Below are 15,544 nucleotides of genomic sequence, written 5' to 3'. Positions count from 1 at the left end.
AAATATCAATAATTATTTAAAATTAATTATTTTTATACATATATAAATGTTTATAAACAAAACATATTACCCTAAAGTGCAAATAAAAAAACACACAAAAATGGTAGTGCAAGAATGGAGTAATTTTATGCAGGTAAGTGTAAATATGAGCAGAATGCAGACAAAAGAATCCATAAATATTTGAGTAATATTCATTAATTATAGGTTATGTGTGTAGTGTAAAAACCAACTGCACACATTTCATTTGGAGTAATTTTCAGGCTCGGGCTCACTTTGCAGTGTGCTCCAGTGTCCAGTTTTTAGTGCATGAGCACCACCAAATGTTCTGATGCGTGTATTTGCAGCAACTCCAAAGACATGACATGACCCACAGCTCAAAACTCACTGGTTCATCTCTAGTGAAAGAGAAAATCAAAATCAACACACTGGCATTGTCAGAGGCTCACTATGAAAGCATTGTTTTAAAGATTTAAAATCTAGTTGACAGCAAAGATTGGTGTTGTTCATTAAGATCGACTGAATTAGCTCACGAGTTTCAAACCTTAGCCTTTTTTTACATGCAGTATTTGTTTGTTCTGAATAAAATTAAATCTCTTAGCAACAATATGTAGGAGATCATTAAAGAATGCATGATTTCTGTTCTGACTCTGTGTGTGTGTGTGTGTTTGGCCTCAAACATGCATTTAGTATTATTCAGCGGCTCTGGCGTGTCACTGCAGCGCTAGTGGCTTTGACCTTTGACCTGTGTGACCTGTCTATCCCCGGCCTGCACATCTCTTCCTCTCGCCGCTGGACACTTTAGAGGACTCTGAAGACTGCCATCAGGCAGCTCAGTCTCTCTCTCTCTCTTTCTCTCTCTCCCCTTCTCTTGCTTCCTCTGTTGGGCTGTGAGACCCCGAAGCAGCTTGTTAGTGGTGGGCCAAGTATTGATCTGGCAGGTCTGTCGATGCAGGGAGATTGAGCCAAGCTTCACTAGAGACTCTCCACCAGCAGGCTGCTATTGACACACTCACATACATACACATACACACAAACAGAGCAGCGGCCCGCAGGAGACTCTTCACAGGCAAGTTGCTATCGACGTTTTCTCGGCTCGGCCGACACAACTGCTCACTGTATGACAAGGCTGAGACCAGTCTGAGTCCCCAGAGAGCTGCACTGACACCGACACAGTGACCCGCGCGTTAGTTTTTCTTTTCTTTCAACATGCTCATGCTCTGGTTTTTTTCCACCCTCCGTCTCCTAACGCGCTCCGCAGGGAGGGTGGCTCTTCCTCTGACTTGTGATCAAGCGAGTTTATTGGCAGGTGAGCTTTTTTATGTTTTCTTTTTTTACGGGGGGGAAGAAGACACAGACCACTAGGTCAATGTTGTGATTTGTTTATGTTGTACTTGCATGTTTTCATCTCAAGCAGGCTCATTGAAAAAAAAAAAAAACATGCCCGTGTCGTTTTTTCTACAAAGTGATATTTTGTGTCTCCTTTTTTCTCAACACGTTCAAAGTGTAAAACGTGTCTCTTTTTAAAAAAATTGTGTCTCTTTACCAAAACAGAAGAATGTGTATCATTGATTTATTACATTGTTTGCTGAACACATCAGATCAGGAAAGAACATTTTCGTAATTGATTGATGCGATACAATTTTTTCACAATAACGCGTGGCCTTAAACAAACATTTTTCCACACCTGCTTATAACTGCTGAAAATGTAGTGCCCTTAAAATAATTTACCTGCCATGAAATGGCTTCAATAAAGAGCAACTGGAACATATAGAGGAAATTTACAGTTGAAATCAGAATGATTAAACCCCCTTTGAATTTTTTTTCTTTTTTGAATATTTCCCAAATTATGGTTAACAGACCAAGGAAATTTTCACAGTATGTCTGATAATAGATTTTAAAAGTCTTATTTGTTTTATTTCCGCTAGAATAAAAGCAGTTTTTAAGTTTTTAAAAACATTTTAAGGTCAAAATTATTAGCCCCTTTAAGCTATTTTTTTTTTTTTGATAGTCTACAAAACAAACCATAGCTATACAATAACTTGCCAAATTACCCTAACCTGCCTAGTTAACCTAATTAACCTAGTTAAGCCTTTAAATGTCACTCTAAGCTGTATAGAAGTGTTTTGAAAAATATCTAGTCTAATTTTACCTACTGTCATCATGGCAAAGATAAAATAAATCAGTTATTAGAAATGAGTTATTAAAACTATTATGTTTAGAAATGTGTTTCTCCATTAAATGTCTTTTCTCCGTTTAACAGAATTTGAGGAAAAAAATAAACAGGGGCTAATATATCTGACTTTAACTGTAATTAATTTAATTTAATTATAATTTAAACCAATAAATAAATCACTGTAATACATATGAAATGATAATTATTTTATAAGAATTTTCATTTATTTACAAATAATAATGATACAAAATTTACAATACAATTTTAAAATTAATGTTTTCTTTGCTTTTAAATTTTAAATCATAGAGCTTTTATTTTGACCTAAAACCACAGGGAAACTTCTTTTTTGTTGGCGACAGATTTAAAATCTGTTGGAATGGGACATGTTGCAATTTTAGGGCAACACAGTGGCGCAGTAGGTAGTGCTGTCGCCTCACAGCAAGAATGTCGCTGGGTCGCTGATTCGAGCCTTTGCTCAGTTGGCATTTCTGTGTGGAGTTTGCATGTTCTCCCTGCATCGTGCAGAAATGCAGTTTGTGGGAAGCAGCATTTACAGTAGACCAATCCGCTCAGAGATACTAAAATCACTATAATTAAGAGCTGCTCACAATAAAACAAAAAAACAGAAATCTGTAAATCATATCACATTTGGAGACTAACAATTTTGGAGATTGTTAGAATTAATTTTTTAAAAAGAAGAGTGGCAAATAATGCTCTTTCATATACTTTCCAGTGCTAATTTTTACTTGCATGATGAGCATTCATTTTTACCCTCTGCATACACTAAAAATTATCCATAACATTCAAATATTTGCTTAAGTCATTGCACTTTTTTTATGACGAATCGTGTTTTACAGAACTTGTATTCATTACAATTCTAAACCGAGGAAGTTTATTTTGCCAGTAAAACTATACAGAGCTGTTAGTGTAATGAAATTGTGCAATGTGTTTACAAAGCATACACTGTGGTGAAATACTAATTATAATTGCTAATTGCTGCAAATCATAATGAGTGTCAAAGTAATAGAAATGGCTGATATTTCAATGCCCTCTAGTGTTCGTTTCAACCGGAAACTGCAGTGAAACGTAGGTAGATTTTGGCAGCTTGAAGCACAAATCGAAGCAGAAGCACGTTTTTCCAAAGAGCCTATGTTGTTTGATCTTCGTATGTTGGATGGTCCGAATCCACCAGCGTATCCATTTTATTTATGTGTAAAACCTGGAATGGTAATATATGTGTGTGCGTGCTACCTAAGCAAGGTCTTTTCTCTCGCCTGTCAGTCTCGGTGTGTAGCGTGAGCTGTCACTGTCTGCCACTAATGGCGGTACCAGTGTGACGACTTCTTATTACTGCTGTGGCCCTGTCAATAGCCCAACCATCACTCCAGTGCCACATGTCAACGTAACAAGCTCATGCATGTCAGAATAATGTTGAGACTCGGTGTGCGCGTTTTGAAGAGGTGCCTTTCACTCTCATGTCATTTTATCTGCCTGTCTGAGTCGCACAGGAAAGGAAATCACACAAAAGCTTACGGGCTGTTGCTTCTGATCTGTTGCCTTTGCCACAGCGAGTTTCCGCTTTGCTGGCTTCAAATAACATTAATGAACATATCTCTCTCTCTCTATCTCTCTCTCTTTGGATATCTGGCTTTTTATTTCCCCTTTTCTTGCCGCGACGTGCTCCAAGCACCTCTAAACTCATTCCCTTCTCACTTAATGAGACAACATTTCCTCACTTGAGGGTCACAACCTGGGAATAACATCACCGACCTATAAGCATTTAGTCCACAGTGCTCCCTGCGGGCTTAACGTGTCAGGCCGTGAATAACCCATCCTATGCTGAGTGTCCACCCGCAAACCCTCATCCAGCCTAGGGACCCCCTTCGCCCAGTAGCAGTAGACATTTAATTGCTTGCGTTTATTTGTGGATTCCTAATTATTGACTAGAGGTAAATTATAACACCACGGCCTTTATGAAGAGATGGAAATGACTGTTAGAGCTAATGAACTGAACCACCCTGCCTCTAGTCATTTATCAAGCACATTCATCTCGGCCTGACAGCACGCAGTCATTTCAGAAATCATGGCCCCTCCTTCGCCCTCATATCACTTCACCACCAGCAGAATGTCCGAATTTTGACTGTAATATTTCTGCTCTTTTAGGCTTGAGCTGAGACTGACTGAAGGTACAGTATATGTGTGAAATATTAACCCACTGCCTGCTGAGGGAATGTGTCGGTTTAATTGCTGAAGTGCAAAAAAAAATCAGTTTTTGAAATCCACTTGTTTAATTTTCTTGATTTATTGCAGTCAATCGACAGCAAATTTGTTTTGCTTATTTACATTGTACAACAAATACAGTTGAAGTCAGAATTATTAGCACCCCCCCAACGATTTTAATTTATATATATATATATATATATATATATATATATATATATATATATTTCCCAAATGATGTTTAACAGAGCAAGAATTTGTTTAAAAAATGCATTTTCACAGCATGTCTGATAATATTTCTTCTTCCTAAGAAAGTCTTATTTGTTTTATTTCAGCTAGAATAAAAGCAGTTGTTAATTTTTTAAACACCATTTAAGGTCAACATTATTAGCCCCTTAAAGCTATTTTTTTTTTTAATAGTCTACAGAACAAACCATCGTTATACAATAACTTGCCTAATTACCCTAACCTGCCTAGTTAACCTAATAAACCTTAAATCTGACTTTAAGCTGTATAGAAGTGTCTTGAAAAATATCTAGTCAAATATTATTTACTGTCATCATGGCAGAGATCAAATAAATCAGGTATTAGAAATGAGGTATTAAAACTATTATGTTTAGAAATGTGTTAAAAAAAATATTCTCTCCATCAAACATATATTGGGGGAAAAAATAAACATTAAGATTCTAATAATTCAGGGGGGCTAATAGTTCTGACTTCAACTGTACATTTTGGAAAAAATGTAGAAGATACAGAAAATCTACATTTAATTACGTAAATACACCTGTTTATAATGAACAGTTTACATTCTGAATCAAAAGAGTTATATTGACGGAAGCATCAGTTTCTCACATTTAACAATACTGCTCATATTGCTCATATTTTACATTTACTTTTTATATTCAGTTTTAACAGTTTATTTTATGTACTTTTGTACGTTTTGTAACATGATTTTATTTTTATTTTAGTTGCATTCATTTCAGTATTTAAAATGCTAGTTGATTTACTGAAAAAAGAAAAAAAGCCTAAACTGCTTGACTTTAATACTATTTTGAGAAAAAAAGGTACAGTTGAAATTATTAGCCCCCCTAAATTATTAGCCACCTTGTTTATGTTTTCCCCAATTTCCCATTTTTTAACACATTTCCAAATGTAATAGTTTTAATAACTAATTACTAATAACTGATTTAGTTTATCTTTGCCATTATGACAGTAAATAATATTTGACTAGATATTTTTCAAGACACTTTTATAGAGCTTAAAGTTACATTTAAAGGCTTAACTTGGTTCATTAGGTTAACTAGGCAGGTTAGAGTTCGGCAAGTTATTGTATAACGATGGTTTGTTCTGTAGACTTTTTTTGAGGGGGGGGGGTATATTTATATATTTCTCCATAAGACAGTATATATATATATATATATATATATATATATATATATATATATATATATATATATATATATATATATATATATATATATATATGTCCTCAAATTTAAAAATGGAAAAAACATTTAAAGGAGGGCATATTTCTAAATGGATAATTTTGTGAATAAATACATATGTCTGTCCGACTTCGTGGAGTTATCCTTTAATCGTATAAAAATGCACATAGCTTTTAAACTTTTATAGATATTTGCCTTTTGTTCATTATCGACCGCCATGCCACACAATGACCATCACTCTATATGCATTCATCAGCGATGTCAAGCACCAGTGAACTTAACATGACAGCATCGTCAACAGACCACTTTACTCAGAGCGTGATGCTATTGTTTGATCCTCATTCTGCTCCCTCCCCTCCATCAGTTCCTAATGAGAGAGAAAGGGAACAAAGACTTAGGGAGTGCTCCATATTTATTCTACAGTGTATTTAGGTCAGATCTACCGGCTCAGGTTGTATAGACCTGACGATGTAAGAAACAACATTTAAAAAAGGAGTTTTAATTACAAGTATCTGTTGCCCCAAGTGTCCAATTCCCTTTCATATAGGTCTCCTGTGGCCTGAAAGGGAGAATGGAGAAGAGAGGCATTGCAGGGTGGGTAATTACTGGCACAGAAGAATAGATTGGTGTTACGCTTGATTTTCTTACCTGATCTCTTGTTTTCCCACATGTGACACATTCATTATCTTCTAATCAAATGCAGACTTTAGTAGGTCTTGGGTGTTTTTTTTTTCCTCATCGTTATTCCCACGTTCAATAATTTTGATTTCAAATTAATTTTGTGAAGATCAAAGATCAGAAATGTTTGTTTTTTATCCGTGCTCCATGGTGGCCTAGATGAGGAAGAGTTTGTCAGAACGCATAGAAGTGGAATCAGAGATGTTGCCTGTCAACAAAGCAGATTTCATTATTTGTTCTGCACTCACGGAAAAAAGTAAGCAATGGCATTTTTTGCATATATTTTTAGCTCAACCTGTAGCGACACTTCACCAAAAGGTGGGTGATTTTAAGCAAATTTTACCCCTCAAAAGAAACTCTTAATGCCAGTAACAAAAGGAGTCTGCTCAGTCCATTTAGAGAGAGTATCTGTGGGTGTGTGTCTTAGTGGGATGAAGCTCAGAGTGTATTGTGACTGAGCCTGTAGCTTCGCCCCAGGCGCCTTCACACTCTATGAAAGCAGCGTCACTTAATTGGACTATAAAACACCTTCATATTGTTGCAGGTTTCTCCTCGGGCCAGGCCAGTCGATTCCGAATCAACTCCTGGGCGTGTTAATGAAAACGCAGCCCAAAAGAGAGCTTCGCTGAATAGTGAACAGCTCACCAGGGCAGTCCAAAGGGAGGAGATTACCTGCTAAAGCAGCTGTTACATGATAATGACGGAGCCTGCCGTCCCCGTGGGCCTCTTTGAGCGAGCGCAGCCAAGATGGGACTTAGGCCTCCCAGCCTAGCGTGGCATCAGATGCCAGCGTAGTGCCATAAACGCTGCTACAGTTTTAAGAGTAATTAAATAATATTACATTCCACTGCCATAACCCCTGCAGCCATTTCCTCTGTAGTTGAAGTTTAGCAGCGCTTTTGATGAAGTCAGCACTGAGACCAGCTTCTACGCCAGTCTACCTGCCCCAGGGGAAAGTACTGCTCCCTCTCTCCCTAATGAGACGCACACTTTTCTCCCTCTGACTTTCTTTCCTCTTCATTTGCGATGCATCTCCCTTACACTTGCGCTTACACTTCTCTCTTTTCAATCTGACACGCTGGATTCTCCCGGAGTTAAGACCATTTATTTTTCTGCGCAGAGTCGCTCAATGAAGAGTATAAAAAATGCATGTTACTGTGTGTCTTTTTCGAAAAGTTTAATTCAATATTTATGGATGATGCAGGCCTTTGATCCCCAATGCTAATTACCAGCCTTTGAGTCCTTGAGAAGGTTTTGAGGGGAAGAAGAAAGCCTAGTCAGAGTATATGTTTGGCGCTCACGCCGCCGGTTCAACACTGCCAGGAGTAGTGGCAGGCTGTGAGTGGCACGGCAGCAAATCAGACCTCAGAATAATCCCATTTACTTTTTGAGGATGTGTGTTGTTCCCCACAAAAACAAAAGCCGCCGTGACCTGTTCCTTGAATTTGTTCCTTGTCATAATTAATCAGAGTGAAGTCTGGAGTTTCATCACAGGTTAGAGTCGTCATCAAAGCCAAAGACACCCCGGAGAAGCTGTCTGGTGTCAAAAAACACAAAGGAAAAAAGCCTCTCTCTACTTTTTGACAGCTTTTCTTTCCTTTCCCCCTCTCCCTCTCTCTCTCTCTCTTTCTCTCTCCCTAGATCCCCTCTGCAGGCCTGCTGATGGACGCCATGCTGGTGAAGATGAAGGAGGGCAAAGTGCTGACAGAGGAACTGGCTGCACTTACAGCTGCAGTCAGCAAAAACGCCTGACCAGAGGAAAAAAAAAGACAGAAAGGGAGCAAGAGACGGTAATACTTCTGTAAGATGGAGTGTGCCCTGCATGGCAGCGGAGACCCCTTGTCTATGCACAACTCCACCCGTTTCTGCTTCTACCCTCTTGTAGTCCTGTGCCTCAAACAAACTACTCTACCGGAAATGAAATGGACCAAAGTTCTTATTGTGATTCCCATCAAAAATACAAAAAAAAATCATTGATTTTCTTTGCCTTTTCTTTTTTTATTTGGCAGATGATACATGACTTGAAAAGCACTTAATTCACTGATGGTGCAAACCACTGTTTTAAATTGAGTACCACGTTTTGGAGAGGTTACTGCTTGTTTGTTTGTTCGTTTATTTGATCTGCTATTTTAGCTCTGTGTAAATTATTGTGCGCTTGATGTTTTGACCTGACTTGCACATGAAGAATATTTTAGACACATTAGCATGAAAGCATAATCGCACATCACTATGTTTCCCCAGCAATTGTCCCACTTCACACGATCAAGGCTGAAGTTGCACAATTAGCATAGAAGTCTTACTCTTAAGTTTGAAAGTTTTTTTTAATAAAAGTGTTGATTCCTGTCACAAAATATTGCAAGTCTCTTTCTTTTGTGATTGCTTTATTCTTAATGCATCCCAATAAGCTGTCCAAAACAAATACAATTTGCCGTGTTACTTTGGTAATGCTTTATGATTTAAGGTTTCATTTTAAGCCAATAATTTGATCTGATAAAATAAATACACATAACTAGCATGAGCAATGAACAATTATATTATGAACTATAATAAAAAAAAAGATTTATTCTCTATATTGATCATTCCATTGGTTCAGTGTATTACCTGTTTATTAAGGATACCTTATTCCAAAGTGTTAATGGAAAAAAGTCTAATTTCTAATTTTCAAAATAGGGTGGCATATAAAATGTATACAATGTATGTAAAGATGAAACAATATACTTTGTCTGAACTTGCATGTGTGTATACACAGGGCTTAGCTAAATGAGTACACTCCCTTTTAAAAATAAATATTTTTATCTATTTCTCAGTAAGTACATCCAGTGGTTTGTGGTCTATTTAAACAAAACAGTTTTATTAAAAAGTTATGTCTATTGAAATAAGAGTTTGGTCACCATGCAGGTAGTACACAAGGGATGTATTGTCAAATATACACAATATATACAGCTTTAAGGTAGTGTAGAGGTATAGCACCAGCACATTAAAACAAATTTCAATTGCAAAGATTACATGCATTGCGCAAATAAATTTTCACAGTATGTCTAATAATAATTTTTCTTCTGGAGAAAGTCTTATTTGTTTTGTTTCGGCGAGAATAAGTTTTTATTTTTTTTTAAAAACTATTTTAAGGTCAACATTATTCGCACCTTTAAGCTATATTTTTTCAATCGTCTTCAGAACAAACCATTGTTATACAAAAGCTTAGAAGTGTCATGAAAAATAACTAGTAAAATGTTATGTGGTGTCATCATAGCAAAGTCATAAAATAAATCAGTTATTAGAAATAAGTTATTAAAACTATTATTTTTAGAAATGTGTTGAAAAAATCTCTTCCTTAAAAAGAAATAATTTAGGGGGGCTAATAATTCTGACGCCAACTTTATTGTATATATTTTTATATTTTCTGTATTTGTGTGTGTATACATAAAGCACTCAGCATAAATGAGTACACCCCATTTTAAAAATAATATTTGTATCCATGTCTCATTGAATATAAATCATATTTTTTGGTGGTTTTAAACAAAATGCATTTACTAAACTAAATAGTAATATTTTATTATTCACTGAACATCTTTAGAAATAGAAGGATAATGCATTTAGATGCAAGTGAAATTGTGCACGAAAAATTACACACTATATCATGTCAGCTAAATTTTATAAATGTTTCTTCTAATTTTTATTTTTTATTGTTATTAAATATTTTCCCCTAACATATAAATTTGGTTGTACTAATATTTGAACCATTGTTGTAAGCTGTTTTGTTTGATTAGTCCCAGATTTGGCTTCAGTACTAACTAATATGCACAGATATAATATTGTATAGCATCTTATAGGAAATATTAATTTAAAAGAGAGCATGTATACCGTATATGTTGTGCTCTTTACAAAACTTTATTGAAATGTTATTTTAAAATGAAACATCACTAGGATATATTAAAGTCTGTCTGATACTCATGTCCTTTCACAAATATTTTTATACTATTGATTTTTGATGACCTTATAAAAAAGTCTAAAGTTTCCTTATATTTTAGATGTAATGATTTGACGTTTTCCATTGTTATTCACTCTTTTGCCTTTTGCATAATATTAGAAGCCTTGTAAGGCCATCCGTTCAAAAAAGAACCATAAGAATTTTATCTAATCAGTTTTATGCTAATGATGTCGTTTGCATTTATCTTTTTGTAATGAAGGATTAGCTCAAGACTGTCCTAAGCATCTCAGGGACCAATTTATCTGCCACCCTGGATCTGGGGGCCCTTGTGGTTAATTACCATGCGTTAATGTAGTTTGGTTCCTTTCTTCTCGGAATACTCGAGAGCATGCTATTGTAAATATTTGTCCCATATAAATGTGCTGGTTTCCAGTCACTGTCCTCAAGCATAATGTGTCTAATGACAAACATTAATAACTTACAGTGGGGGAAACGCTACAGAGAGGACTGGCGCGGCGCCACACAGGAATAGCTGCACGCAAATTAGCACCAACTTGATGTCTTTTGCCCTAATGCAAACTGCATAGTCAACATGTTTGCGTTCCCGCACCATCCGCTATTTCTGTGACATTCAAATGCGCAAAACTCCCCGAGGTTTAATTAACATGGCCTTCCTCAGCCACCCACCGAACATGAGCTCCGAAAGAAGCGTTCAATTCACGGACTAAAATGTGTCGTGTAATAATTTGCGTTTTAAAAGCAAAAAAGAGAGGGAAAGGGAGAGAAAACGAAAGCTTTCCGTCTCTCTTGTGAACGTCTCATTAAGAAATGCACCTTAGGGGAGAGACTGATCAGGACTTCTAAACGCTAGGATTTTCTCTTTCCTTCGTGCCTTTGTTCCTCTTATCATTTTATCTTTCTCTTACACATTCATTCGCTCAGCTTTTTTATTGTCTTTCTCCAGCCTTAATCTCTGCTTTTCTTCTTTTTGATAGTGTTGGCAGGTTCCTCGGAGAGCAGGGGTTCACCTCCCGCTGTGGGTTTCTGGGTGCCACAGGGGCTGTTGGGAGTGATGATGAGGGGCTGCTGGAGCCTCAACCCATGAACCTCCACCCCCCCTCCCCTTTTCCAAAATCAATAAGTGAGCGAACTGAGGTCTCCTGCAGCATTACTGGAACAGGTCCATCACAGGTCAGAGCCGAATCACTGCTCCCATGAAATGACTGAGAGGTCAGATTTGACAACTGAAGCTAAACATGTTGGCATTCATCTGTTTGAAGTGCGTCTGGGTGACAGGAATATATTTAATATGTAAGACAACACATCTGGGTAAGCTTGGCGAACAAAGAGGTGCAGCTCGACCTAGATCAATAATCTCTCTCGGCTAGAAGCACATATGAAAGTAGCTGCTGTTGAAATAGCATATCGTTGCTCCTGCTCAAACTCCTGTCTCGCTTTGATTTGTGTATGCAAATCGTTTTATGGAGCTTGTTTTCATTTTGTTACTTATTCTCTTGTGTCCTGTCTCAATAATATCACACACATCCAATTTTTTTATTTATTTTTGAGATTCTGGTCATGACACGTGTCCGTAAATTGCGTTCGCAAACGCATGGGCTCATTCACCACAATAACTTCAAGAAAGTTCATTGATTGATTAATTATTAATTATGTATTATCTTGCTCGGATATATTTTTGCCAATAGGCCGGAAGGATTTTTCGTTTACGCCAAATAGCCTACCAGTTGAATATTAAGTAAAGAATTAAATTGATTTGTCTTACTGTACACATGTTTTTTGTTTAGTAGCCTAATGTGCATTGCTTTTTAATAAACTAACACATTTAATCTGTTTTTAATCATTGTTATTATTAGTTTTTTATTTTCTTATACTTGTCTTTTTATTCTTGTTTATGTAAAGCACTTTGAATTGCCACTGTGTATGAAATGTGCTACATAAATAAGCTTGTCTTGCCTTGTTTTGCTAAGCACTTCATTTAGGCAACTTTAATGGTGATTTCATCAAGATTTAGATTTTTAAACAGATGTATCAAGGCCAACTATTTTCATAAACTAAGTCAATGGAAAGCTTATTTAATTAGAAAAAAATATTGAAAACTAATGACACTAATGGTTTTGTGGTTCAGGGTCATCAGTGTGGTTCAGCAGTGTTATGTTCTGTATTTATGTTTTATAGATTACATTTACAAATCATTGGATTGAATATATGACATCAATTATTGAATTTTTCTCCTTTTTGAGCTTTATCAAATGCATTTAGAAAAATAGAGCATTGTGTTAACTACTGTTGTTGTTATTCTTCTTATTATTATTATTGTGTATGGTTTTTATACATGGTGTATTACAAATGTCATCTATAATCTGTTAGATTGAAGAAATTATACACTTAAAAAATGTTTTTGCTGCTTGTTCAAATTACCTATTTGAAATGAGCTGAAACAACAAATTTCTTGAGATTTTTGTTCAATCAATTTACATTTGTTAAGTTAAATTAATTGATTTGTGTTAAAACAAAACCTAAATGAATTGTGTGGAACCCTGCATTATGGTGCAGGTATGATAATTTGTTTTCTATATTTAATTTACTCAATTTTAAAAATTTCAACTAATTTAGTTTTTTTGCAGATATTGAAAATGATTACCTGTGTAATCATGATAAATTATTAACTTTTACTATATGTTGTTTTAATAGTATTTTGTTGTTATTTATTATTTTTTTTTTATTATTATTATTATTATTATTAATAAAAATAATAATAAAGGGTATTATATTTTAATTTATGTATTGGGAGTTATATTGCATGCATTTTGAGATTTAACAAATGCTTTGAAATTGTATCTAATTGGTGAGGATAAAACAATTTTTGCATTGGATATAATGAGCATTATTGAATGTGAATGAAAATAGGTCTGCTAAAAACAGACTTGGAATCTGATCAATAGGTCATGTGCGATTTAATCTAATTGTATCTAATTATCACAACCCATAGTTGTGAGTTTTTTCTCTGAGATTTTATTTATTTATAATTCCCTGTTTAAACATTTCTTTGGCTGAACAATCAATAACAAGGTATACGATAGCATGAATTAATGAGCAGATTGTCTAAAGCTTAATTCAGTCTGTGCTAAAGATGCAATCTGTCTTCTCTAAGGTCTGTCATTAAGAATAATGTTAAGAAAAGAAATACGCTTTAAGGAAGTCTTTAGGCATTCCATGCAGATAATTGGTGTGAATCAGATCTTTTGATACATTTTTACCAACACTTTTTTTTAGCCCCTAATACCCATATCATTTTCTATCATAAACCGCTGTACCATATATGTACAAGCTAAAACATACTTTCCTCTTTCATTTTTTCTTTGAAAAAAAGTCCTGCCTCTCACCACTAGGTGGCATTCATTCTTCATAGAACTGTTAGTCTGGAAATGTACTTGCATAATTTGTACACAAGAGGGGGTTGTTGTGAAAGTCTGAATTATCTACTAATCAGAATCTTCCATAAACTCGGAATCATTATACATTATGAACATAAAATAAATGGTAAAAAATATTTTTGAATAAAAGTATTCCTAATTGCTATCACCTTATAAGCATGATAAAACTTATATTTTTGTAAAGCCGCAAAAGGCTTTCTCTTATTTTCTTTCTTCCATATAGCTTGTCCAAACTTTACAAAGCATTCTTTAGTTTGTTTTTGCAGTTCTTGTTCACTGCATTTTGAGAAATTAAAGTTCAACTTGTCTGTGTGAAAATGAAAACTAAGCCTGACTAAAAGACTGACTAAAAGACTGTTTTAAATGCATGTGGGATCTAAACGCATAAATATATAAATCATGTGATATTAGACAACATTTAATTGAACGTTTAGGAGTTTGCTTAATTGTTATGATATTATAGTATGTGTACAATGTGTGTTGTGATTCACCCTGCCTACACAGTTACCTATTCACTGCACATATAATGTATCATTTTTTAAACTTATCTTGCCTTGTGATCATTGCGTTTTGCACACTATTTACCCACACTCATTCAGACCACAGCTGGGATTGGCTTTCAGTGTTTATTTTTGCCAAGCATTTTGGAGTACAAGAGTGCTGTACAATGACGGGTGGGCAAATGTCTCTCTTCAGTGCACTGTTTCAGTGCACAACAAAAACAAGTTCTGTGTAAACAGTCTTTTATGTTTGTCACTCAGAAGTCAGAATATGTTGTCAAATTAAAGTGAAATGGAACTGCTTCTTCTCAGCCGGGTGGCAGAAGAAAATGTGATAGCATTTAAAGGTCATTTCTGATTACTGACATCGCTGTGTATGCCAGAATGGCAAACGCCGATGTGTCAAGGCTATCTCTTGAGCTGTCTTCTCAGAAGAGACCGTTTATAAGCATCACATAGTCAGTTTCATGTGACATATAGGTGAAAAGAGTTTGCTTTTTTAAAAACACTATATGATGAACACAAATTTACTGCCATTCGGTAGAAATCAGTCAAGATGAAGCAATATACAAAAAAATCTGTAACACTTTATAATAACTACACACTATAAATAATTTATTAAGCATTAGCAAATAGTAAATTCATTATCTGTTAAACATTAACTCTACATTAATAAGCATTAGTAAGCAGTTCATAACTGCAGATACAAATGCTCTATTTTTGACTTATAAGCACCTATATAATGTTTAATAATTGTAATTTCATACTTAGTTAATGATTTATTTTTCATTACTAAATTAAGTATTGCATTATTTACAAACCATTTGTAATTAAGAGTAGCTGAGGGTTTTTAGGATCATTCAGAATGAGTTAGTAAATGATTAATAAACTATTGAAATCAACATTTATATATCTTATTATTCAGGCATATATTAATGGTTACTATGCATATTAATAAATGCTTTATTAACTCAACTTCACCTAGTTTTGTGACCTAATCTAAAGTGAGGACTATTCATGCTTTATAAATCCCTTATAAATGACAAGTAAAGGCTCAGTTAAATTCTTAACAGGAAAAATTACATTATTCCTACCTATTCATTGAAAGATACACAAATGAAACTGTACTTTAAACGAAAAATAAA

The 15,544-nt window shown here is 35.1% G+C and overlaps 2 protein-coding genes across 10 annotated transcripts in view; both read left to right on the top strand.

Moving 5' to 3' along the window:
- Positions 1-12,302, top strand: part of cntln (centlein, centrosomal protein) — a 190,823-nt gene extending 178,521 nt beyond the window's left edge. For 5 of the 9 annotated variants that reach the window (XM_087237212.1, XM_087237209.1, XM_087237213.1 and 2 more), the window contains one exon: positions 11,440-12,302. In XM_087237212.1, the coding sequence (XP_087093338.1) occupies positions 11,440-11,517 (78 nt within the window). In that variant the 3' untranslated portion in view covers positions 11,518-12,302. Of the gene's footprint in view, positions 1-8,157; positions 8,868-11,439 lie in introns of those variants that run through there. The other 4 variants (XM_087237207.1, XM_087237205.1, XM_087237208.1 and 1 more) reach the window with 1 other exon arrangement.
- Positions 1-15,544, top strand: part of sh3gl2a (SH3 domain containing GRB2 like 2a, endophilin A1) — a 527,445-nt gene that overhangs the window by 428,981 nt on the left and 82,920 nt on the right. The window lies entirely within an intron of this gene.

Source organism: Danio rerio, chromosome 1 (assembly GCF_052040795.2).
Source record: "Danio rerio strain M-AB ecotype USA chromosome 1, GRCz13ab, whole genome shotgun sequence".
NCBI lineage: Eukaryota > Metazoa > Chordata > Actinopteri > Cypriniformes > Danionidae > Danio > Danio rerio.
This window is presented reverse-complemented; position numbering and strand designations above follow the sequence as displayed.